This window comes from Cherax quadricarinatus, chromosome 17 (assembly GCF_038502225.1).
Source record: "Cherax quadricarinatus isolate ZL_2023a chromosome 17, ASM3850222v1, whole genome shotgun sequence".
NCBI lineage: Eukaryota > Metazoa > Arthropoda > Malacostraca > Decapoda > Parastacidae > Cherax > Cherax quadricarinatus.
In genome coordinates, this window is record NC_091308.1 from 38,147,299 (window position 1) to 38,175,046 (window position 27,748).

At 40.1% G+C, this 27,748-nt stretch overlaps 1 protein-coding gene across 2 annotated transcripts in view; it reads right to left on the reverse strand.

Moving 5' to 3' along the window:
* The window catches only part of Txl (Thioredoxin-like), a 105,195-nt gene extending 89,079 nt beyond the window's left edge, over positions 1-16,116 (reverse strand). The window contains exon 1 of one of the 2 annotated variants that reach the window (XM_053773424.2): positions 15,930-16,116. In XM_053773424.2, the coding sequence (XP_053629399.1) occupies positions 15,930-16,030 (101 nt within the window). In that variant the 5' untranslated portion in view covers positions 16,031-16,116. The remainder of the gene's footprint in view (positions 1-15,929) is intronic. The other variant, XM_070085950.1, reaches the window with a different exon arrangement.
* Between the last annotated feature and the right edge of the window lie 11,632 nt (positions 16,117-27,748).

Below are 27,748 nucleotides of genomic sequence, written 5' to 3' on the forward strand. Positions count from 1 at the left end.
CAGGGTGGATAGGGGGGCAATGTGGCAGATGTTGCAGGTGTATGGTGTAGGAGGTAGGTTACTGAAAGCAGTGAAGAGTTTTTACGAGGATAGTGAGGCTCAAGTTAGAGTACATAGGAAAGAGGGAAATTATTTCCCAGTAAAAGTAGGCCTTAGACAAGGATGTGTGATGTCACCGTGGTTGTTTAATATATTTATAGATGGGGTTGTAAGAGAAGTAAATGCGAGGGTCTTGACACGAGGCGTGGAGTTAAAAGATAAAGAATCACACATAAAGTGGGAGTTGTCACAGTTGCTCTTTGCTGATGACTCTGTGCTCTTGGGAGATTCTGAAGAGAAGTTGCAGAGATTGGTGGATGAATTTGGTAGGGTGTGCAAAAGAAGAAAATTAAAAGTGAATACAGGAAAGAGTAAGGTTATGAGGATAACAAAAATATTAGGTGATGAAAGATTGGATATCAGATTGGAGGGAGAGAGTATGGAGGAGGTGAATGTATTCAGATATTTGGGAGTGGACGTGTCAGCGGATGGGTCTATGAAGGATGAGGTGAATCATAGAATTGATGAGGGGAAAAGGGTGAGTGGTGCACTTAGGAGTCTGTGGAGACAAAGAACTTTGTCCTTGGAGGCAAAGACGGGAATGTATGAGAGTATAGTTTTACCAACACTCTTATATGGGTGTGAAGCATGGGTGATGAATGTTGCAGCGAGGAGAAGGCTGGAGGCAGTGGAGATGTCATGTCTGAGGGCAGTGTGGTGTGAATATAATGCAGAGAATTCGTAGTTTGGAAGTTAGGAGGAGGTGCGGGATTACCAAAACTGTTGTCCAGAGGGCTGAGGAAGGGTTGTTGAGGTGGTTCGGACATGTAGAGAGAATGGAGCGAAACAGAATGACTTCAAGAGTGTATCAGTCTGTAGTGGAAGGAAGGCGGGGTAGGGGTCGGCCTAGGAAAGGTTGGAGGGAGGGGGTAAAGGAGGTTTTGTGTGCGAGGGGCTTGGACTTCCAGCAGGCGTGCATGAGCGTGTTTGATAGGAGTGAATGGAGACGAATGGTTTTTAATACTTGACGTGCTGTTGGAGTGTGAGCAAAGTAACATTTATGAAGGGGTTCAGGGAAACCGGCAGGCCGGACTTGAGTCCTGGAGATGGGAAGTACAGTGCCTACACTCTGAAGGAGGGGTGTTAATGTTGCAGTTTAAAAACTGTAGTGTAAAGCACCCTTCTGGCAAGACAGTGATGGAGTGAATGATGGTGAAAGTTTTTCTTTTTCGGGCCACCCTGCCTTGGTGGGAATCGGCCAGTGTGATAAATATATATATATATATATATATATATATATATATATATATATATATATATATATATATATATATATATATATATATATATATATATATATATATATATATACATACATACATACATACATACATACATACATACATACATACATACATACATACATACATACATACATACATACACATACATACACATACATACACATACACATACATACATGTCTCCCTCAACATTCAAGTTTTCAACTTTCACGGGCTTCACACATTCACGAATTCCCAACCGCCAAATTCCCAGCCACCAAATTCCCAGCCACCAAATTCCCAGCCACCAAATTCCCAACCGCCAAATTCCCAGCCACCAAATTCCCAGCCGCGAAATCATATTCAAGTTTCCCGCCACCTGCGAGTCCCTACTACCCTCCCTCCGACCCCCGCAACTGGCAGCCAGCCCTCCCACCACTTAGTGTGGTGAGTGTTTTGTTTGTTCATTATTTTCTATTAAACTACAGTATAAATAATGTAAACCCATTCATGACTGCATATTGGAATAGCTATTCGGACAGGTATTAGATGGTGACTCTTGAACACTGCAAAGAATTAAACATTTCTGCTACAGCTAATAATAACAACAGTAATAGTAATAATAATAATAATAATAATTTTTTTTTTTTTCAACAAGTCGGTGGTCGTCTCCCACCGAGGCAGGGTGACCCAAAAAAAAAAGAAAGAAAATCCCCAAAAAGAAAATACTTTCATCATCATTCAACACTTTCACCACACACACACATTATCACTGCTTTTGCAGAGGTGCTCAGAATACAACAGTTTAGAAGCATATACGTATAGAGATACACAACATATTCCTCCAAACTGCCAATATCCCAAACCCCTCCTTTAAAGTGCAGGCATTGTACTTCCCATTTCCAGGACTCAAGTCTGACTATATGAAAATAACCGGTTTCCCTGAATCCCTTCACTAAATATTACCCTGCTCACACTCCAACAGATCGTCAGGTCCCAAGTACCATTCGTCTCCATTCACTCCTATCTAACACGCTCATGCACGCTTGCTGGAAGTCCAAGCCCCTCACCCAGAAAACCTCCTTTACCCCCTCTTTCCAACCCTTTCGAGGACGACCCCTACCCCTCTTTCCTTCCCCTATAGATTTATATGCTTTCCATGTCATTCTACTTTGATCCATTCTCTCTAAATGACCAAACCACCTCAACAACCCCTCTTCTGCCCTCTGACTAATGCTTTTATTAACTCCACACCTTCTCCTAATTTCCACACTCCGAATTTTCTGCATAATATTTACACCACACATTGCCCTTAGACAGGACATCTCCACTGCCTCCAACCGTCTCCTCGCTGCTGCATTTACCACCCAAGCTTCACATCCATATAAGAGTGTTGGTACTACTATACTTTCATACATTCCCTTCTTTGCCTCCATAGATAACGTTTTTTGACTCCACATATACCTCAACGCACCACTCACCTTTTTTCCCTCATCAATTCTATGATTAACCTCATCCTTCATAAATCCATCCGCCGACACGTCAACTCCCAAGTATCTGAAAACATTCACTTCTTCTATACTCCTCCTCCCCAATTTGATATCCAATTTTTCTTTATCTAAATCATTTGATACCCTCATCACCTTACTCTTTTCTATGTTCACTTTCAACTTTCTACCTTTACACACATTCTCAAACTCATCCACTAACCTTTGCAATTTTTCTTTAGAATCTCCCATAAGCACAGTATCATCAGCAAAAAGTAACTGTGTCAATTCCCATTTTGAATTTGATTCCCCATAATTTAATCCCACCCCTCTCCCGAACACCCTAGCATTTACTTCTTTTATAACCCCATCTATAAATATATTAAACAACCATGGTGACATTACACATCCCTGTCTAAGACCTACTTTTACCGGGAAGTATTCTCCCTCTCTTCTACACACCCTAACCTGAGCCTCACTATCCTCATAAAAGCTCTTTACAGCATTTAGTAACTTACCACCTATTCCATATACTTGCAACATCTGCCACATTGCTCCTCTATCCACTCTATCATATGCCTTTTCTAAATCCATAAATGCAATAAAAACTTCCCTACCTTTATCTAAATACTGTTCACATATATGCTTCAATGTAAACACTTGATCTACACATCCCCTACCCACTCTGAAGCCTCCTTGCTCGTCCGCAATTCTACATTCTGTCTTACCTCTAATTCTTTCAATTATAACCCTACCGTATACTTTTCCTGGTATACTCAGTAAACTTATTCCTCTATAATTTTTACAATCTCTTTTGTCCCCTTTCCCTTTATATAAAGGGACTATACATGCTCTCCGCCAATCCCTAGGTACCTTCCCCTCTTTCATACATTTATTAAACAAAAGTACCAACCACTCCAACACTATATCCCCCCCTGCTTTTAACATTTCTGTCATGATCCCATCAGTTCCAGCTGCTTTACCCCCTTTCATTCTACGTAATGCCTCACGTACCTCCACCACACTTACATTCTCCTCTTCTTCACTCCTAAAAGATGGTATACCTCCCTGGCCAGTGCATGAAATTACCGCCTCCCTTTCTTCCTTAACATTTGAAAGTTCCTCAAAATATTCTCGCCATCTACCTAATACCTCCCTCTCCCCATCTACTAACTCCCCTACTCTGTTTTTAACTGACAAATCCATACTTTCCCTAGGCTTTCTTAACTTGTTTAACTCACTCCAAAATTTTTTCTTATTTTCATTCAAATTTCTTGACAGTGCCTCTCCCACTCTTTCATCTGCTCTCCTTTTGCACTCTCTCACCACTCTCTTCACCTTTCTTTTACTCTCCATATACTCTGCTCTTCTTATAACACTTCTGCTTTGTAAAAACCTCTCGTAAGCTACCTTTTTCTCTTTTATCACACCCTTTACTTCATCATTCCACCAATCACTCCTCTTTCCTCCTGCCCCCACCCTCTTATAACCACAAACTTCTGCCCCACATTCTAATACTGCATTTTTAAAACTATTCCAACCCTCTTCAACCCCCCCACTACTCATCTTTGCACTAGCCCACCTTTCTGCCAATAGTCGCTTATATCTCGCCCGAACTTCCTCCTCCCTTAGTTTATACACTTTCACCTCCCTCTTACTTGTTGTTGCCACCTTCCTCTTTTCCCATCTACCTCTTACTCTAACTGTAGCTACAACTAAATAATGATCCGATATATCAGTTGCCCCTCTATAAACATGTACATCCTGGAGCCTACCCATCAACCTTTTATCCACCAATATAATCTAACAAACTACTTTCATTACGTGCTACATCATACCTTGTATATTTATTTATCCTCTTTTTCATAAAATATGTATTACTTATTACCAAATTTCTTTCTACACATAGCTCAATTAAAGGCTCCCCATTTACATTTACCCCTGGCACCCCAAATTTACCTACTACTCCCTCCATAACATTTTTACCCACTTTAGCATTGAAATCCCCAACCACCATTACTCTCACACTTGATTCAAAACTCCCCATGCATTCACTCAACATTTCCCAAAATTTCTCTGATATAATTGAAGAAGGAAATTGTACAAAAATACGAGGGAGTGGTTGACACATTGTCAGTGTGACTTTATTTATGCTGGAGTGAACATTAGTCTCCCTGCTCTTCCAAACATTTCACAATAATTCATTGTGTTTGGTGCTTGTAGATTGAGTGTGACTGGAGTGGTAGAGGCAGTGATTGAGGCAATGGTATTTAATAACATACATGTTAATAATAATACACGTTATTAATAATATGTACTATTATTATTTATAACATATATGTTATTAAATACCACTGCCTCAACCGCTGAATTATTGTGAAATGTTTGGAAGAGCAGGGAGACTAATGTTCACTCCAGCATAAACAAAGTCACACTGACGATGTGTCAACCACTTCCTCGTATTTTTATACAATTTCCTTCTTCAATTATATCGTATTTATTATTATTAATATTGTTATTATTAGCAATAGCAGAAATGTTCGATTCTTTGCTGTGTTCAAGAGTAAACACATGATGTCACCGTCTAATACCTTTCCTAATAGCCATTCCAATATGCAGTCATGAATGGGTTTACATTATTTATTCTGTAGTTTAATAGAAAATAATGAACAAACAAAACACTCACCACACTGAGTGGTGGGAGGGCGGTGGAGGCAGTGGTATTTAACCCTTTCAGGGTCCGTCCCGTAGATCTACGGCTTTACGTTCAGGGTCCAAACCGTAGATCTACGTCATGAGCTCAGCTCACTCTGATAAACTGTGAGTGGTACATTTGGGCCTAGATATGAGAGAATACATCTATGTGGTATGTGTGCAACACATAAAACAGATTCTGCAGCACACTGTGTATAATGAGAGAAAAAAACTGAAATCACGATTTTTCGATTAAAACAGCGTCTTTGCAGTGTTTTTTCGTATGTCTTTTATAGTTGTATTTGCGATTTCGTGGTCTCATTTGATAGAATGGAAGACATATTACAGAAATAGAGATGATTTTGATTGGTTTTAGCACTGGAAATGGCTTGAAACTGAGCTCAAAGTAGCGGAAATGTTAAATTTTTTGCCGATATTCAAGAGTAAACAAACGACCTCACACATCTAATACACGCCAGCTGGTGGGTCTAATATACATTCACAAACATGGTGATGATATTTATACACTTATTACAGTATTGCATAACAGTAAATCTTCTATTTTTTGGTGTGAATAAAAATTCATTATGTGAATAAAAAATCAAAATGGAATTTATTTGTAAAGCCTCAAAACGTAACTAATGAACAGAGGAAACATTAGTTTAGTTCCAGGAATACCTACATTGTTTATTCTGGACCCCATTTTGAAATTGGAATATTTTGAACTTTGTGTTAAACTGGCCAAATTAACAATTTCCGATCACTTTATTTTGTAGTTGAAACAGTTAACTTGGCGATTTCTTGTGCTCAATCGATAGAATAGAAGTAATACTAGTGAAATAGCTAAGAATTTGGTTGATTGGAATAATGTAATTGGCCTAAAATGGGAGTCAAAGTCGGCAAAATCGCCGATTCGTAAATATCGCTGACACTTCAAAATTCGCGAGAGCATAATTTTGGCAATTTTCCACCAAATTTCGTACTTTTTGTTTTATTACCTTCACAAAAAGATTCTCTACGATTTCATAAGAAAAAATAACAATTTTTTTTTTTTAAATTCTTGGACACTGGTGCGTGACTCCAGATTTGGGCCTTGGACCCTGAAAGGGTTAAGAAGCATCTTTCCATCATACACTGCCCAAGTTTCAATAAGATAGCCCAACAAACAACCGAGAGAAAAAAATATTTACCAAAAATCATATATGGTAAGCCAAAGCCAGGTACTGGAAATAAGTCACTGACTGTTTTGGGTTATCCTAGGTTCTCTATATATATGCTGGTATGCATGATAATCTATGTACAGTAGACCATCATTTAGCACGAGTTCATTTGGCACGATTCAGGTATAGCATGACTGGAAAATTGCGCACAATTTTACGTAAAATGTTGTAAAATTAATTTAACATGGTTCAGTTTGCGGGAAGGAAAAAAAAATTCCCTTTTCTTCAAGCGGCTGCCTTGTTGTAGATGTGCAGGAGAGACCTCCCGCCATCCCCTGCCACCCTCAGACACCACCCCACCATCCCAGCAGTCGTACTTCATACGTGTCCAGTCTTTCTTCACTTCTACAAGCTAGCTGTGTTTGTGAATTGTGCTTCGATCTTTTAATTACTATATCTTGTATCTGTCAAGCAATCATGACACCCAGTAGGCACACCAATGTTGCTGAAAGTGGCAAGAAAAGGTATAAGCATTTAAGTCTCAGAATTAACAAAGAAAACAAATATTAGACAAGAGATATCCTGTGGCATAAAGTTTGTGTGACTGACTGACTTACTGAATGACTGGCTGACTGACCTGAATGAATAGCTTACTGATTTGACTGAACAACTTACTGACTTGACTAACTTACTGACTTGACTGACTGAATGGCTTGACTGACTTACTGAATAACTTGACTGACTGAATGACTTGACTTAAAGTTAGACACTCTAGTACAACCATCAACTTTAGTACCAGTACCTCTACCATCCACCTCAGCTCAGTAGGGGCACAGCATAACTCTCCACTCTCTTCACAATCATCCACAAACACAAGCACCCACAATTTAAGTTAAGAAATAGTATTATTTCTGTTGCATTTGTAACCTTAAGCAGTAAAACAACATACAGTGGACCCTCGTTTCTCGTAAGGCTCGAAAGTCGTAATTTTTGGAAATTGTTACTTTTTTTTATCAAAACAATGACTCGCAAATAGTTGTTCGTCTGGGACTCATATGTACAGCCTCAAACCGCCTCACACTCCATTCCCAGCCAGTGTGCCATTGTTTATCAGTGAGTGAGGATGATCCCACGAGTTCATACGATACTTTTCATAATATTCCATTTGTTTTGGTGCTTGCAACTGCTAAATAAGTCACTATGGCTCCAAAGAAAGCTTCTAGTGCCAGCCCTTTGGTAAAGAATGTGAGAAACACACAAAATTTAAGAAAAAGTTTGTAGAAAAATATGAGTGGTGGTGGTGGTGGTGGTGGTAGAGTGGTAGCAGTTGTGATAGTGGTACAGGGTGGTAGTGATGGTGGTAGTGATGGTAGAGGGTGGTAGTGATGGTGGTAGTGATGGTGGTAGTGATGGTAGAGGGTGGTAGAAGTTGTGATAGTGGTAGAGGGTGGTAGCAGTTGATAGTGGTAGAGGGTGGTAACAGTTGTGATAGTGGTAGAGGGTGGTAGCAGTTGTGATAGTGGTAGAGGGTGGTAGTGATGGTAGAGGGTGGTAGCAGTTGTGATAGTGGTAGAGGGTGGTAGCAGTTGTGATAGTGGTAGAGGGTGGTAGCAGTTGTGATAGTGGTAAAGGGTGGTAGTGATGGTGGTAGGGGTAGTAGTGATAGTGGTAACAGTTATAATAGTGGTAGAGGGTGGTAGTGGTTGTGATGGTGGTAGAAGGTGCCTTCTTCAGTGATTCAGCGATTCTACTAACTCCTCCAATGTTGGAGTTATATAGGGCTACAGAAAACACCGCTGCCACAGCTGCTGCTTCACCACCATTATGGACGGCTTATGCTCACAGTGGCCCTTATACACAACAGAACACGTCTTGTTTCATACATAATGACTTGTTTTATTCATTCTAGAGTATATTCCATGTTTCTATGTTATTAATATTGTTTATGTCATATTAGTTGAATTGTGATAGATAAATAAGCCGTAGAGTTGATATTAGCGTCATATTCTCCAACAATAAACTCTCCTCCCATCCCTCTGACCTGTCTACCATACACCAACAAAAGTCTTCAATAAAGGTAAGTGTGATATTAAATGTTCATTTATACATTTTATTAGTGCTTTACATTTATTTGGCATTCTTTTCTGCACGTAAATCTATATTTAAGCTAGGGAAGTGACCCCTGAAGTGACCTAGAGTCCCTTCCAAACAGTAACCTCTCTTCCCTCTCTCCTCCTCCCTGTCTTCCATTCATCAACAACAGCCTTCAATAAAGGTAACTGTCATGTTGAATGTTCATTCTTTTGTTTTTGTGCATGTAAATCTATCTTTAAGGTAAAAAAAAAAAATTTTTGTTGATTCATACTTCTGTGTCTGGAACGAATTAATTCGATTTACATTATTTCTTATGGGGAAAATGGATTCGCAAATCGTCAATTTCGATAATCGTCACTCTCTGGAACGGATTAATTACGAAAAACGAGGGTCCACTGTAATACATAACGACAATGAACTACAATTACATATTCACTTTTATTTTTGTAAGATCTGTTGGTCTAAAAAAAAGTTGTTTGGCTTTTTTGAGGGCTCCCAGGAATGTAACCCTATTTTTCCCACAAGTTCTTCCGTTTTCTAACACGGCGTTTTCAAGAATGTAACCACCGTGTTAAACGATGGTCTACTGTATTTGAAAAAGCCCACCCTGAGTGAAATGTTGTACCAATAAAGAATACTTCAACTACTGTCTTTTAATGCCAAAATCATTATTTAAAAAAGTAAAGTTACAAATGTTATGCATATATTTTTTTTTTTCACAGGAATTTAATTGACAAGGTGTGGAGGATAGCAGGTTAATCCTTTCAGGGTCCTTGCAGTAGATCTACGGCTTTACGTTGAGGTTCCAAACCATAGATCTATGCCATGAGCTCTGCTCACTCTGATAAGCTGTGAGTGGTAAATTTGGGCCTAGATATGAGAGAATACATCTATGTGGTATGTGCGCACCACATAAAACAAATCCTGCAGCACACAGTGCATAATGAGAGAAAAAACTGAGACCGTAATTTTCAATTAAAATAGCAACTTTGCAGTGTTTTTTGTATGTTTTTGTAGTTGTATTTGCGATTTCTTGGTCTCATATGATAGAATGAATGGTATATTACAGAAATAGAGATGATTTTGATTGGTTTTAGTATTGAAAATGGCTTGAAACTGAGCTCAAAGTAGCGGAAATGTTAAATTTTGCCGATGTTCAAGAGTAAACAAATTACCTCACACGTCTAATACATGCCAGCTGGTGGGTCTAATATACGTTCACAAATGTGCTGATATTATTTATACAATTATTACAATGTTGCATAACAGTAAATCTTCTATTTTTTTTGGTTTGAATAAAAATTCATTAGGCGAATAAAAAATAAAAATGGAATTCATTTGTAAAGCCTGAAAACATAACTAATAAACAGAGGAAATGTTATTTTAGTGCCAGGAATGCCTACATTGTTTATTCTGGACCCAATTTTGAAATTGGAATATTTTGAACTCTGCAACTGAAATTGGCCAAATTACCAATTTCCAATCACTTTATTTTGTAGTTGAAACAGTTGAGTTGGCAATTTCTTGTGCTCAATCGACAGAAGTAATACAGTGGACCCTCAACCAGCGATGGCATCGATTAACGATAAATCTGACTAGCGATTCATTTAAAATAAAAAATTTTGCCTCGACTAGTGCTTAAAAACCCAACCAGCGCTATTCGTTCCGTACTATACGTGTCCACTTTGGCCTGAGCGCGCCTCACTTGTCCCTTTGGTGCCAGTGTTTACAAGCCAGCCAGCCACCGCGGTCGCTTCCAAACATACAACTGGAACATTTCATATTATCACAGTCTTTTTAGTGATTGCACCTGCAAAATAAGTCACCATGGGCCCCAAGAAAGCTTCTAGTGCCAACCCTACAGCAAAAAGGGTGAGAATTAGTATGGAGATGAAGAAAGAGATCATTGCTAAGTATGAAAGTGGAGTGCGTATCTCTGAGCTGGTCAGGTTGTATAATAAACCCCAATCAACCATCGCTACTATTGTGGGCAAGAAAACGGCAATCAAGGAAGCTGTTCTTGCCAAAGGTGCAACTATGTTTTCGAAACTGAGATCGCAAGTACTCGAAGATGTTGAGAGACTGTTATTGGTGTGGATAAACGAGAAACAGATAGCAGGAGACAGCATCTCTCAAGTGATCATATGTGAAAAGGCTAGGAAGTTGCATGACGATTTAATTAAAAAAAAATGCCAGCAACTAGTGATGTGAGTGAATTTAAGGCCAGCAAAGGTTGGTTTGAGAGATTTAAGAAGCGTAGTGGCATTCATAGTGTGATAAGGCATGGTGAGGCTACCAGTTCAGACCACAAATCGGCTGAAAAATATGTGCAGGACTTCAAGGAGTACATAGACAGTGAAGGACTGAAACCTGAACAAGTGTTTAATTGTGACGAAACAGGCCTGTTTTGGAAGAAAATGCCAAGCAGGACGTACATTACTCAGGAGGAAAAGGCACTCCCAGGACATAAGCCTATGAAAGACAGGCTTACTTTGTTGATGTGTGCCAATGCTAGTGGTGATTGCAAAGTGAAGCCTTTATTGGTGTATCACTCTGAAACCCCCAGTGTTCAGAAAAAACAATGTCCTCAAGGCTAATTTGTGTGTGCTGTGGAGGGCAAACAGTAAGGCATGGGTCACTAGGGACTTTTTATATGACTGGTTACACCATGCATTTGCCCCCGATGTGAATAATTACCTAATTGAAAAGAAATTAGACCTTAAGTGCCTCCTGGTATTAGACAATGCCCCTGGTCATCCTACAGATGTGGCAGAGCGACTTTCTAGGGACATGAGCTTCATTAAGGTGAAGTTTTTGCCTCCTAATACCACACCTCTCCTGCAGCCCATGGACCAGCAGGTTATTTCCAACTTCAAGAAACTGTACACAAAAGCTATGTTTGAAAGGTGCTTTGTAGTGACCTCAGAAACTCAACTGACTCTAAGAGAGTTTTCGAAAGATCATTTTACCATCCTCAATTGTGTAAACATTATAGGTAAGGCTTGGGAGGAAGTGACTAAGAGGACATTGAACTCTGCTTTGAAAAAACTGTGGCCAGAATGTGTAGACAAAAGGGATTTTGAAGGGTTTGAGGCTAACCCTGAGAATCCTATGCCAGTTGAGGAATCCATTGTGGCATTGGGGAAGTCCTTGGGGTTGGAGGTTAGTGGGGAGGATGTGGAAGAGTTGGTGGTGGAGGACAGTGAAGAACTAACCACTGATGAGCTGCTAGATCATCTTGAACAGCAAGAGGGCAGACCTGAGGAAACTGCTTCGGAGGAGGGGCGAGAGAAATTGAAGAAGTTGCCTACTTCTAAGATTAAGGAAATCTGTGCAAAGTGGCTTAAAGTGAAAAGCTTTATGGATGATAATCACCCTGACACAGCTACTGCAAGCCGTGTTGGCAACCTGTACACTGACAATGTTGTGAACCACTTTAGGAAAGTCATAAAGGAACGAGAGGTACAGGCCTCTATGGACAGATATATTGTGCGACAGAAGTCCAGTGACTCTCAAGCTGGTCCTAGTGGCATTAATAGAACAAGGGAAGTAACCCCAGAAAAAGACTTGCTGCCTCAAGTGCTAATGGAAGGGGATTCCCCTTCTAAACATTAAGAAGATAACGCTCTCTCCTCCTCCCATCCCATCAATCATCACCAGATCTTCAATAAAGGTAAGTGTCATGTAACTGTGCATGTAATCTTCAGTTTGTGTGTATTAAAATTAATATTTCATGTGGTAAAATTTTTTTTTTTCAATACTTTTGGGTGTCTTGCATGGATTAATTTGATTTCCATTATTTCTTATGGGGAAAATTAACTTGACTAACGATTATTTTGACTAACGATGAGCTCTCAGGAACGGATTAATATCGCTGGTTGAGGGTCCACTGTACTAGTAAAATAGCTAAGAATTTGGTCGACTGGAATAAGATAATTGGCCTAAAATTGGAGCCAAAGTCGGCAAGATAAGATAAGATTTCGTTCGGATTTTTAACCCCGGAGGGTTAGCCACCCAGGATAACCCAAGAAAGTCAGTGCGTCATCGAGGACTGTCTAACTTATTTCCATTGGGGTCCTTAATCTTGTCCCCCAGGATGCGACCCACACCAGTCGACTAACACCCAGGTACCTATTTGCTGCTAGGTGAACAGGACAGTAGGTGTAAGGAAACGTGTCGGAATTTCCACCCGCCGGGAATCGAACCCGGGCCCTCCGTGTGTGAAGCGGGAGCTTTAGCCACCAGACCACCGGCCCACCGATGCGTAAATATCGCAGACACGTCAAAATTTGCGAGAGCATAATTTCGTCAATTTTCTATCAAATTTTGTACTTTTTGTTTTACCTTCAGAAAAAGATTCTCTACATTTTCATAAGAAAAAATAACAAAATTATTTTCTGAAAATTCTTGGACACTGGTGTGCACTTTGAAATTTGGCCTCTGGACCCTGAAAGGGTTAAGTGAAACTGGAAAATAAGGTCCAGGTAACTAGGAGTGGCCTACCACTTTTTCACTGGGATTCTTCCAGTCCTTCCCCAGGATACAATCAAACATTAGTGTACATGCATTTGTCTGGGAGCTGGGTAACTAGCAGCTCATTACAGGTTATTTACATAGGTGGGGCAAGACCAGTTTATAGGTTAATTACATAAATCTATAAAAAGCATCAATAATGCACACAGCATGTCTGGCAATGCTGTTTAATAACTGTTTAGGCAGCACAATCATTAGCATGCTGCTCAACTCAATAACGAAGGGATATTGTTGAACCTTACAAAGTGCAATGTATAGTCAAGTCGTTTAACACTGCCCCTTTACCTAACACTAAAGCTATACCTAGGAGTTAGTTACTTGTTGGTTGCATCCTGGGGAAGGGGGGGAAATGAAGCCCAATGGAAATTAGCTTCATTGACTGGCTTAACTCTGTTATCCTGGGTTACTAACCCTTCTACAAATCAAGTCAATGAAACAGCCTTGGCCTTTCACAACAGTTGACTAAATGACAGTACTTATTTACTGCTAAATGAATAGAGGCAGCAAATTTAGAGACACTTGCCCATATATCCTGCCACAGTCAGGTCCTCTGGTCAAGACCCAATAAAGTCTGCCACTAAGACATTAGATTTTGACACAAACCTCCAATTTGAAGAATATTTTGAAATGCATTAATGGTATCTATCAGGCATTTTCTTGGAAAGCAATAAACCTATAGAGGTTACACAATACCTGGGAAACACAACAGTAGCTCTAATTCCCTGGACGAGCCCTTCACTGGTAGTAAGGCACTTCCCCTTGAAGACAATAATTTTTACATTCATGGAGGAAAGCTAAATTCATAGGGACCATATAGTGCATGGGAAAATGGAAAGCAATCAGGTCAGAGCCATGGGAGGGAAGATTAGGTCTGATTCCTTTGCTCAGAAACCCTTACCAGGATCATGAATAAAATTATCTGACGGCTCCGCAACCAATTTTGGGCATTAATTATAGTTAGAACTGTACAAAATTTAGTCAGTTCTACAGTAAAGATATTATTTTATTGCACAAATGGTCAAAAAATTAAACCAAATAAATTAAAACCCACCTGACCCAATCTAAAATAACCCAACATTTTAACCTTACTCTTCTTTTGGTAGACATGCATCATATTCAGAGTCGTGACAATACCAAGAGTTAATTGGCTTAGATATACTATGCAACCAAGATGAAAGAACTGTTTTTATGAATATGTCCCCAAAAAAACTGCAATTTGCAGAAGAAATACTTATTGTGTGGTGTACATAGTTTGTGTGTATTACAAAGAACTCCAATTCTGCCAAGTAGTTGTGAACTTTAGTTAAATCAAGAAACCTTCTTTTGAGAAGCCCTTGAAGGGAAGGCAATAATAATGAAAGTTTTTATTATTACAATCATGGGAGAGTACTATGTCCTGGAGTTTACCTGGAGAGAGTTCCGGGGGTCAACGCCCCCGCAGCCCGGTCTGTGACCAGGCCTCCTGGTGGATCAGAGCCTGATCAACCAGGCTGTTGCTGCTGGCTGCATGCAAACCAATGTACGAGCCACAGCCCGGCTGGTCAGGAACCGACTTTAGGTGCTTGTCCAGTGCCAGCTTGAAGACTGCCAGGGGTCTGTTGGTAATCCCCCTTATGTATGCTGGGAGGCAGTTGAACAGTATCGGGCCCCTGACACTTATTGTATGGTCTCTTAACGTGCTAGTGACATCCCTGCTTTTCATTGGGGGGATGTTGCATCGTCTGCGAAGTCTTTTGCTTTCGTAGTGAGTGATTTTCGTGTGCAAGTTCGGTACTAGTCCCTCTAGGATTTTCCAGGTGTATATAATCATGTATCTCTCCCTCCTGCGTTCCAGGGAATACAGGATGTGACCCACATCAGTCGACTAACACCCAGGTACCCATTTGGCGTCAGGATAACATCGGATAGGCTTGTGTTAACCAAATTTTGTGGCTCTCTCATAAAAAATTCATTTTGATCTTCGACTCTCAGTCTGGTTAGCGGCTTGCTAAAAACTGAGTCATATTGGGACTTGAGTAGCTCACTCATTTCCTTGCTGTCATCTGTGTAGGACCCATCTTGTTTAAGTAGGGGATCAAACAATATCTGGGAGGCAAACAAGTCTGGTTCATATTCTTGGAACAGGAGCCTCTTACTAGCATCAAGGAGGCTCCCTCGAGGGGGGAAATAAATATAATAAATTATAAACATTATAGATGTAACAAAAACATTGCCAGGAACTTTAAAAATATTCACATTCCACTGTCATTTGTGAACCATTCAATTCAAAGCAAAATATCTTTCAACTATATATATATATATATATGGAAGTGTTCTCATCGTTATTTCATCAAATATCATCAAAGCTGAGTACATATATCATCTCAGAGCATATTTATTGGGGACTCCAAGGAAGTTTTAATATTATGACTGTTAATTTCCCTAGTTTAAATCTACATAATTTACCATCGCTGCATATCTGTCATTATATTCTTAATATACCATTTGTATAACCTGAAAGCAGACAAACAGAAAAAAAAAACTTGTATATTTAACGCAATTAAAAAAAAAATATTGATCTTAGAGACTTAGTCACTGGTGAGGAGTGGAGTCATGAGGTTGTAATATTATTAGTACAAGACAACCCTGGAGGGCCATACCTGGCCGAGGTGAAGTCTGCCACCACCAGCCTGCCACCTGCCTCACTCAGCTCGCTCTGAAACTGAGAGTCTTCCGTCAACACTTTGAAATTTGCAGACATAATTCTCCTCCAGTTGAACGTCAGTGTTGATGAGTGTGCAAAGGTGAGTATCCCCAGGCAGCAGCAGCAGCAGCAGCAACAGCACTGTCCACTCTGATGCTACCATCAAGATGCTGCATCTCGCCACACACCGCCACACACTCACTCATCAACGCCATCTCTTGACCGCACACTTCATTATTTTTATTTATTTTTTATTTACTACAAGTACATGCCCCTCAAGGAAGGCTCCTTGACGCTGGTGAGGGGCTCTTGATCTAGGGAATTGGATCTGTGCTCCAGTTCCCTGAATTAAGCCTGAATGCCTTCCATCCCCCCATAGGCGCTGTATAATCCTACGGGTTTAGTGCTTCCCCCTTGATTATAATAATAATAATACAAGTACATGTACAAGGTATACAGTCCTAGCTGACAACAATGACATACTACTATATAGAAACTCCCTTGTTATGCTCCGCATTTCGGGCAAATTAGGTCAGTGTTTACCTGGAGAGAGTTCCGGGGGTCAACGCCCCCGCGGCCCGGTCCGCGACCAGGCCTCCTGGTGGATCAGAGCCTGATCAACCAGGCTGTTGCTGCTGGCCGCACGCAAACCAACGTACTGACTTTAGGTGCTTGTCCAGTGCCAGCTTGAAGACTGCCAGGGGTCTGTTGGTAATCCCCCTTATGTGTGCTGGGAGGCAGTTGAACAGTCTCGGGCACCTGACACTTATTGTATGGTCTCTTAACGTGCTAGTGACACCCCTGCTTTTCATTGGGGGGATGGTGCATCGTCTGCCAAGTCTTTTGCTTTCGTAGTGAGTGATTTTCGTGTGCAAGTTCGGTACTAGTCCCTCTAGGATTTTCCAGGTGTATATAATCATGTATCTCTCCCTCCTGCGTTCCAGGGAATACAGGATGCGACCCACATCAGTCGACTAACACCCAGGTACCCATTTTACTGATGGGGAACATAGACAACAGGTGGAAAGAAACACGTCCAATGTTTCTACTCTGGCTGGGAATCAAACCCAGGCCCTCGCCGTGTGAAGCGAGAGCGTTAGCCACCAGGCCACCAGAGCCCCTTAGTAAGTAATTAGTAGTAGTAAGTAAATAACTAAGGTATAATAAACACTTGTTAGTGCTCAGTAATAACCCACAAGGAGACGGAAACTCAGGAGATGAATTGATCTGTATATTTCGACCTCGTTCTGGGATGCTCCTCAGTAAGTAGATAAGTGTGATGAATGGTTTTGAAAACCGGTTTTCAAAACCATTCATAATAACTGTCAGACACTGCATCATCATGGGATCTTGTTACAAAGAATTCTTCAAAACTTGTCCAACCTTTGGACGATGACCTACTTCGACTAGTGGATGGTACCACTATGACCCCGCCTCCTCCTGCTTCGCCTCATCTGACCAGTATATAAGCCACGTCTACGGCCCTATGCTGTACATTCTACAAGAGTCATGGACTGAACACATCGACGCCAGGCTGAAGGACTGATTACCTCAAACTCCTCCTCTCCTTACCCATTTCTACTTTGTATTGGATTGATGAAGCCACTGTGTGGCGAAACTTTTCCTCAATAAAGATTCCCATACGTTGCATAAGTGTCTCAATCTTCAAGTAGATAAGTATTCAAAGAATAAAAGTCATCGAGAAGCCAGGCATAGATACTCAAAAATACAGGAAAAATAAATTACGTAATGTACAATTGCTATGGATCCCATCACACACTGGATTACCCCTTCATGATAAAGTTGATATGTTAGCCAAGAAGAGTACCCAGGAGAAGAATGTAGAATATAACTTTCGTATATCTGTGTCTAGCATTAGAAATAATATTAGGAGAGAAGTAAATAATAAAAATGAATGTTATAGTAATGCAGTTAGAAGTCTGAGTAGATCTATAACCCACTATGCTAACATGAACGTAGATAATACCACAGACCACTACCCTACCTTTCTCATAACCAATCTAGGTCAATTATCCCAAGACACTACTAAAGTCACTTTCAGACTTCATAATGAGGCAGTCATTAATAGCTTCACAACAGCAATGACAAACATTGACTGGCATACTGAGCTAGAAATCTATCCAGTTATTGACGAATGCATTAATAATTTTCTAAAAAAGACCCAATGCCTCTATAACAAGCACTGCCCTATAAAAACTAAACAGATCACAGCTAAGAGATTGAACAGCCCCTGGCGAGCACCCAGATTTTTAGATTAGATTTTGCCACCGAAGTGGCTAGTTTATTGTGCACCCCATATCCATCCTGTGGACGGTAGCGCGAGAGCATATGGATACACAAAAGGCCTAGGAACTAGGCCCCAAAGGGTTAACAGGAATACATATGGATTTATATCTAAATATCTATAGTTCACTTATCTGTTACAAGCAAATTTAGGAAATTTGCTTAGTATATCTGGTATCTTATTTTCATTAATAAGATATCTTGACATGTCACATAGGTTATTATACTGTCTGTCTCTGTATTCCTCAATAAGTGGACAATTAAGCACATAGTGTTCAAGAGAGTGACCATATGCCTGATCACATAATTTACATTTAGTTTGATCATCATCTGTGTGTCTCCCAAATTGCCAGAAGTACTTGTAACCAAGCCTAAGCCTGGCCACTACAACATCAGTCAGTCTGTTCACATTGCAAGTTGCTCCATAAACATACTTATCTACGTTCATGTTATCATAGTGGGTTATAGATCTACTCAGGCTTCTAACTGCATTCCTATAACAATCATTTTCATTATTTACTTCTCTCCTAATATTATTCCTAATGCTAGACACAGTTATACCAAAGTTATATTCTACATTCTCCTTCTCGATACTCTTCTTGGCTAACATATCAACTTTATCATGAAGGAGTAATCCAATGTGTGATGGGATCCATAGCAATTGTACATTAATTCCTTTGTCCCTAATTTTTGAGTATCTATACCTGGCTTCCCCAATGAGCATGTTGTTGGAGTCATTATATGAGCCAAGAGCCTTCAATGATGACATAGAATCAGTAATGATGATAGAGTCAAGCTCAGTGTCATAGGTTAGCTTTAGCGCCATTAGGATTGCAAACAATTCAGTTTGCAGTGTAGACGCCCAGTTGTTAATTCTTATGCCTAACTCAACAAATTTATTATCGTTCTTAACTAGGGAGGTGGCAACAAGAGCAGATGCAGCCCTGCCAGAAGACTCCTGTTTAGATCCATCAGTGTATATAACTTGTGATAACTTGTTACTACCAGCTAGGTGAGAAATTTCTTCTTGAGCAGTTGCTCTAACAAGAGATTTAAGGAAGGGATTACTAGCAATGAGCTTCTTGGGAGGGACTTGTAGGTATGTGATATTAAATGAACACATCTTCCATGGAGGGGTGAAATGCTCTTGTTGCCTACAGTGATACAGTTTATACAGGTTATAAAACTTAATGCAATTGCACGTTTTCACAATCCATTTAGATCTGTGTGTATTTACCTCTAGACACTTGGTAAGATTCACTGTGACAGTGTCTGGTTCGTTTCTCAACATTCTAATACCGAGTACAGTGTTAATTTCAACAATCCTATCACTGATACTAGAAATACCAAGCTCCTTCCTCATGTTAAGAACTTTTGTAGATCTGGGACAGCCAAGAATAATCCTGAGAGCTTCATTTTGCATTAACTCCAAGGGTCGGAGAGAACTTTCTCTAGCTAATATCAACATGGGAGCAGCATAATCAATTAAGGACCTAACATAGGCTATGTACATCATTCTCACGATTCTCACATTTGCACCATAGTTGGGATTGTAGCCAGCAACAGCTTTGAGAGCATTTAGCCTAGCTTTACATTTCTTGTTTAGTTGTGGTATAGTGGATTTGTTAAAGGGTACATCTACACCAAGATATCTGTAAGTTTTAACGTAGCTAATGATTTCACCCTGCAAATAGATGGGTGGGGGATGTCGTTTGCTTGTTAATATCTTAGTTTTAGAGGAAGATATTATGAGGCCTAGTCGATTACAAATTGCTTGAACTTCATTAAGAATGGTATTCATCTTCTTATGCCCTGTTGTATGGATCATGATATCATCAGCATAGCTTATAGCTATATGTTTAGGTGAGGCAGGTAGAGCATTTAGGAGAGCATTAATCAGAATATTAAATAGCATGGGACTAAGAACTCCTCCCTGCGGTGTACCTAAAGACATTTCTTTAGAATCACTTCTGAAGCCTTGGTAAAGGACAGAGGATACTCTATTTGACAGGTATCCTATTATCCAGCAGAGTAAGCTACCACCAATATTCATTTTGGCTAGTTCATGTAGTATAACGGTTCTGTTCGCAATATCAAATGCAGATTTTAGATCAAGAAAAGTGGTAAAACTAGTAGAGGTGTGTGCAGTGAGAAAGGTGGAAATACAGTTCTGCACACTTTTACCTTTCATGAACCCATAGAGGTAGGGGGAAAGTTGATCTCTGATTCTGTAGTACAGTCTGTTAAGCATCATTCTTTCAAAAGTTTTACAAAGACAACTAGTTAAGGAGATCGGCCTAAATGTATCAGGCTGTTGGGGCTTAGGGATATGCACAATGAGACTATTGGTCCAGGAAGTAGGAAGAACGCCCTCAATGTAACTGAGATTATACAGTGCCAACAAAGGGTTATCAGGCACGTGCCTTAGGGTTCTGAGAATATCATAGGTTATACCTTCCTCTCCAGGAGCAGTTGATCGACCTTTGGTTAACGCATTATCTAATTCATACTCGGTAAAGAGGCAATCACTCTCATCAATATTTTGGCTCATAAAATTAATCAGTTTCAACATTTCTTCAGAAGTACTCTCTAATTTTTTTCTAATATGAGATGGAAGGCTTTCATGCCTGGATGTTTTGGACCAGTCATTTATGAGGTCATTTGCTTTTTCAAGAGGAAAGGGATGAGCAACATTGCCAGTCTTTTTCCTGGTTATTTTATTTATACCTTTCCAAGCCAAACTCAAAGGGGTGGACCTATTTAATCCACTAACAAACTGTTCCCATTCCTGTTGCCTAAGTTCTTCCTTTCTATTCCTTGCATTTGTTAGTGCAGCTTGGAACGTTCTGAGCAGGTCTGGGGTTCTATATTCAGGGTATGCTTTACCAATCCTCCTAGCTGCATGTGTTAGATTGCGCAGCTGTGGATCATTATAGTATTTACATTGGTTTTTATTGTTATTTATAGTGGAGGGTTTTTGTTTCCTATTCCTGCCCACTTGATCTGTGAGAACACTCTCAATAGTGGTAATTAAATCATCATTAAATTTTTGTGTGCCAATGGGCTCGTAATTCTTATACCATTGATCCAAGTGGTTAATAAAGTTGTCTCTGTGTTCTGGTTTGAGAATAAGTTTCCTCCTTCTGTATTTAGCTCCTTGATTGCTGGAGATGTGATCAAGATTGACAGTTGTTAGTCTTGGGAAGTGATCAGATAGAAGATCATCAACTATGACAGAGTCATGCATCGTATATGATGTATTAAATCCAAGACACAGATCTAGTATGCCACCATATATGTGATTAGGCTCAGTAGTGCCCACAATTCGAACATTATCATGCTCATTTAGCAATCTCACTAGTTTAGTTCCATTGGTGTTTGTTATAGACCCACCAATATTCTTATGTCTGGCATTAAAATCTCCAAGAACGATGGTAGGTTCACTTTTGATGCGATCTGGTAAAGCATCAGGTCGAAGCTGGTTCGCTGGGGCATAGAGATTAAAAATGTTTATGGAAAAATCGCCTGCATGTACTTTGACACCATGATACTGCATGTTAACTCGACTCTGCAAGGAAAGGAGTGAATGTGGCAAGCTCTTTCTGACATACATCACACAACAGTTGGTTGACCTTAGGTTATAAGCTGCATATCCAGGCAAGTTTGGTGGAGGTGCTCCATCTTTCAATCTACATTCCTGCAAACAGATGACATCAATATTCTTGGTTGCACTAATATGATGTAAGTCAGGCAACCGCTTCCTGATGGAAGCAATGTTCCATGAAAAGATTTGTAATGTATCCATTGTAGTGAGTTATTACAATCTCTTGCTCATAAGATGGTAAAACTATTATGCTTTGACTACAGTGTGCAGATACTTAAGAGCAAATAGCATAGTTTGTACGCCTATATCTTCAGGACCTTTATTTTTAAGCATTTTTCGGCATTTTGGCAGCCAGTGATAAGGCAATTTTTGAAGGCAAGAGTTATGGGCTTCTTTCTCACAAATTGCTGGAAGCTGAACGGAGATTGCTGCACTTTTGACATCATCACCATGCTCAAGAGCATCATCCTGATTACATATATTTATTAAACTTGTCAGGATCTGTTCAAGATGCTCAATTTTTTTCTGGAAAGTTGTTATAATATGAGGAAGGTCAGGCGAATCCAATGCCTCTCCGGAGGATGGCACTTCTGGGTTAGTGCTTTCTTTAACACCTATCACCTTAACAGGTACCATGGTTACATTAGTGTTCTCTGTTTCATCATTCATTGCAGGTAGGTCCTGTGCATCTGACTCATCTCCAATTTCCAGGGAGGTTACCTGTGTGGTGTCCGTCTGACTGTTGTAGTTGTGTGTATTGGGAGAAATGACAAGCTCATTCCCATATTCAGGTGTAGCCATAGGTATCTGTAGTGGCAGACCAGTAGTTCCATATGTGCTAGCAGGGATGGCTAGCTCCTCCACAGCTGGTGTGTGTGATGGCATTCTGGTATCACCAGAATCCTTTGCAGTGAGGTGGGGTTCTTGCACACTTTGCAGAGGTTCAGTCTCAGATCTGGCTGTGGTAGACTGGATGGCCCCATCCTCAGTTACCATTAAAGGACTGTTATCAGGTTTACATCGAAGGTTGTTTGGGTTCTGACTGCAGTCCTCAAATCCATAAATACAAAGCACCTATACGAAAAACAGTACAGAATGGGTCACATAACCAGAGACCAAACAAAACGTTACTCGTCAATCCTAACCAGCCTGATAAGAAGGGCTATAAAATTGTATTATGAGAACAGATTATCCAACTTAAAAGGTGATATAAAAAAGACCTGGAAAGCCCTATCAGAAATTCTAGGAACAAAAAAGAGATCAGGAAATAGCGCAATTGAACTAACAAAACCAGATGAACCCCAACTCCCACCAACTGAAACAGCAAACAGACTCAATGTTTTCTTCTCCACCGATAAAATCCCAAGCTCAAATACCCCACCCAATGACTACCTCACTGGCAACTACCCGAACACACTGTTCCAAGCTCCGACTAACCCAACAGAAGTTTCCCTTATTATCAACACACTAAAAAACAAGACAGGATATTTAAATACCTTACCACCCTTTATATACAAAAAAGCTTCGCAAGTGTTGTCACCAATCACTGCAACACTCTTTAACAAATGCATCGAATCCTCTACCTTCCCTGCAGTTCTCAAAATAGCGAGCGTCACCCCGATCCATAAAGGAGGAGATCAAACAGACTTGAATAACTATAGACCAATGTCCAACTAACACTCTCTCTCTAAAACCTTTGAAAAATTAATTCACAGCACCGTATCATCCTTTGCGGATGATACTAGGATCTGCATGAGGCTGTCATCTGCTGAGGACGCGGTTAACCTCCAAGAAGATATAAACAAAGTTTTCCAGTGGGCGACGGTAAACAATATGATGTTCAATGAGGACAAATTCCAACTACTCCGTTATGGAAAACTGGAGGAGATAATAACTAGAACAGAGTATACTACTGACTCCGGCCATACAATAGAGCGGAAAAATAATGTAAGGGACCTGGGAGTAGTAATGTCTGAGGATCTCACTTTCAAGGATCACAACAGTGCCACGATCGCACGTGCAAAGAAAATGATAGGATGGATAATGAGAATTTTCAAAACGAGAGATGCCAAGCCCATGATGATCCTTTTCAAATCACTTGTTCTCTCTAGGCTGGAATACTGCTGTACATTAACATCTCCATACAAAGCAGGTGAAATCGCAGATCTAGAGAGTGTACAGAGATCCTTTACTGCACGTATAAGTTCTGTCAAGCACCTTAACTACTGGGAACGCTTGAAAGCACTTGACTTGTACTCGTTGGAACGCAGGAGGGAGAGATATATCATAATCTACACTTGGAAAATCTTGGAAGGAATGGTCCCAAATCTGCACACAGAAATCACTCCCTACGAAAGTAAAAGACTGGGCAGGCGATGCAAAATGCCGCCAATAAAAAGTAGGGGCGCCATTGGTACACTAAGAGAAAACACCATAAGTGTCCGGGGCCCAAAACTGTTCAACAGCCTCCCATCAAGCATTAGGGGAATTGCCAATAAACCCCTGGCTGCCTTCAAGAGAGAGCTGGACAGATACCTAAAGTCAGTGCCGGATCAGCCGGGCTGTGGCTCGTACGTCGGACTGCGTGCGGCCAGCAGTAACAGCCTAGTTGATCAGGCCCTGATCCATCGGGAGGCCTGGTCGTGGACCGGGCCGCGGGGGCGTTGATCCCCGGAATAACCTCCAGGTAACCTCCAGGTAACCAGGTAAGCGAATCTATTCCTACCTCATCTCCCACAACATACTCAACCCCTGTCAGTTTGGGTTCAGGTCTAATAACAATACGAATAATGCTATTACGCACATGCTTACACAAATATGCACTGCATTCGAGAAAAAAGAAGTCCCACTGGGGATCTTCATTGATTTACATAAAGCTTTTGATACAGTTAACCATGATTTGCTCCACATAAAATTGTCGCACTGTGGTATAAGAGGGCACTCCCTCAACTACCTAAAGTCATACCTCAGCAACAGAAGCCAATATGTGTACACAAATGGAGCAAACTCTTCCACACAGCCAATTACAGTTTGTGTCTCACAGGGAAGTGTCCTTGGCCCTCTTCTCTTCCTCATTAACATAAACGACCTACCAAATACATCGCAACTACTCAAACCCACACTATTTGCGGATGACACTACATACGTCTTCTCTCACCCAAGCCCAGTCATGCTAGCCAATACTGTGAATACTGAATTACAGAAAATATCTACCTGGATGATGACTAACAAACTTACTCTCAACATTGACAAAACCTACTTCATTCAGTTTGGAAAAAGAGCTACAGATGTCCTTCTTAACATAATGATAAACGGATCACCTATCACAAAGCTCACAGAGGGAAAATTCTTAGGAATCCACCTGGATAATAGGCTCAAATTTCAAACACACGTACAACAAATTTCCAAGAAAATTTCCAAGACCGTAGGCATACTATCGACGATACGGTACTATGTTCCACAGTCAGCCCTCCTGGCCCTATATCACTCACTCATTTACCCCTATCCAGGTATGGAATTTGTGCATGGGGCTCAACAACAATAAGCCATTTCAGACTATTAATTACCCAACAAAAGGCTGCAGTCAGAATGATAACAAATTCCCATTACAGCCAGCACACTCCACGAATATTCAAAACTCTAAACCTACTCACCGTACAAAACATCCATACTTATTATTGTACCTACTACATACATAGAACACTTAACTCCGATATAAACCCTCACCTCAGACATCTCCTTACCAACCTCAACAGAACACATGACCATAACACAAGGCACAGATCACTCTTTGATGTTCCTCGTGTCCATCTCACGCTATGCAAAAACTCAATGCACATAAAAGGCCCAAAAATCTGGAATTCATTACCTGTGAACATAAAAGAAACACTGTCTGTTTATAAATTCAAGTCTCTTCTTAAAAACCACTTACTCACCCACAACTAAATAAATACTGAATAACTGTATCTCATAAATTATAACCTGTGACCCTATCAAACTTTGTTTTTTAATTACATTACCTAATAGAATACTCCATTCTCTTGAATTTACAGTAACTCATCAAATGACCATATGACCTGTCTTTGAAATACTCATTTGTGCTTAATTGTTATTTGTTTACTATAATTTTTACCACTGAATATATCATTACTTAATCTTAAGTTAGTTTTAAGCCTGCCCATAATGCTCTGCATACAAGGGGCTTTTGGCATATACACTTAACCACTGTATTTCTTTGTACATCTATGTATCATGTCCGAATTAATAATAAATAAATAAATAAATAAATAAATATGTTTATTGAACAACTTGCAAAGTGATTAGATTTTTAGATTTTGCCACCGAAGTGGCTAGTTTATTGTGCACCCCATATCCCTCCTGTGGACGGTAGCGCGAGAGCATATGGATACGCAAAAGGCCTGGGAACTAGGCCCCAAAGGGTTAACAGGAATACATATGGATTTATATCTACATATCTATAGTTCACTTATCTGTTACAAGCAAATTTAGGAAATTTGCTTAGTATATCTGGTATCTTATTTTCATTAATAAGATATCTTGATATGTCACATAGGTTATTATACTGTGTGTCTCTGTATTCCTCAATAAGTGGACAATTAAGCACATAGTGTTCAAGAGAGTGACCATATGCCTGATCACATAATTTACATTTAGTTTGATCATCATCTGTGTGTCTCCCAAACTGCCAGAAGTACTTGTAACCAAGCCTAAGCCTGGCCACTACAACATCAGTCAGTCTGTTCACATTGCAAGTTGCTCCACAAACATACTTATCTACGTTCATGTTATCATAGTGGGTTATAGATCTACTCAGGCTTCTAACTGCATTCCTATAACAATCATTTTCATTATTTACTTCTCTCCTAATATTATTCCTAATGCTAGGCACAGTTATACCAAAGTTATATTCTACATTCTCCGTCTGGGTACTCTTCTTGGCTAACATATCAACTTTATCATGAAGGAGTAATCCAATGTGTGATGGGATCCATAGCAATTGTACATTAATTCCTTTGTCCCTAATTTTTGAGTATCTATACCTGGCTTCCCCAATGAGCATGTTGTTGGAGTCATTATATGAGTCAAGAGCCTTCAATGATGACATAGAATCAGTAATGATGATAGAGTCAAGCTCAGTGTCATAGGTTAGCTTTAGCGCCATTAGGATTGCAAACAATTCAGTTTGCAGTGTAGACGCCCAGTTGTTAATTCTTATGCCTAACTCAACAAATTTATTATCGTTCTTAACTAGGGAGGTGGCAACAAGAGCAGATGCAGCCCTGCCAGAAGACTCCTGTTTAGATCCATCAGTGTATAACTTGTGATAACTTATTACTACCAGCTAGGTGAGAAATTTCTTCTTGAGCAGTTGCTCTAACAAGAGATTTAAGGAAGGGATTACTAGCAATGAGCTTCTTGGGAAGGAAACTTATTCTCAAACCAGAACACAGAGACAACTTTATTAACCACTTGGATCAATGGTGTAAGAATTACGAGCCCATTGGCACACAAAAATTTAATGATGATTTAATTACCACTATTGAGAGTGTTCTCGCAGATCAAGTGGGCAGGAAACAAAAACCCTCCACTATAAATAACAATAAAAACCAATGTAAATACTATAATGATCCACAGCTACGCAATCTAACACATGCAGCTAGGAGGATTGGTAAAGCATACCGTGAATGTAGAACCCCAGACCTGCTCAGAACGTTCCAAGCTGCACTAACAAATGCAAGGAATAGAAAGGAAGAACTTAGGCAACAGGAATGGGAACAGTTTGTTAGTGGATTAAATAGGTCCACCCCTTTGAGTTTGGCTTGGAAAGGTATAAATAAAATAACCAG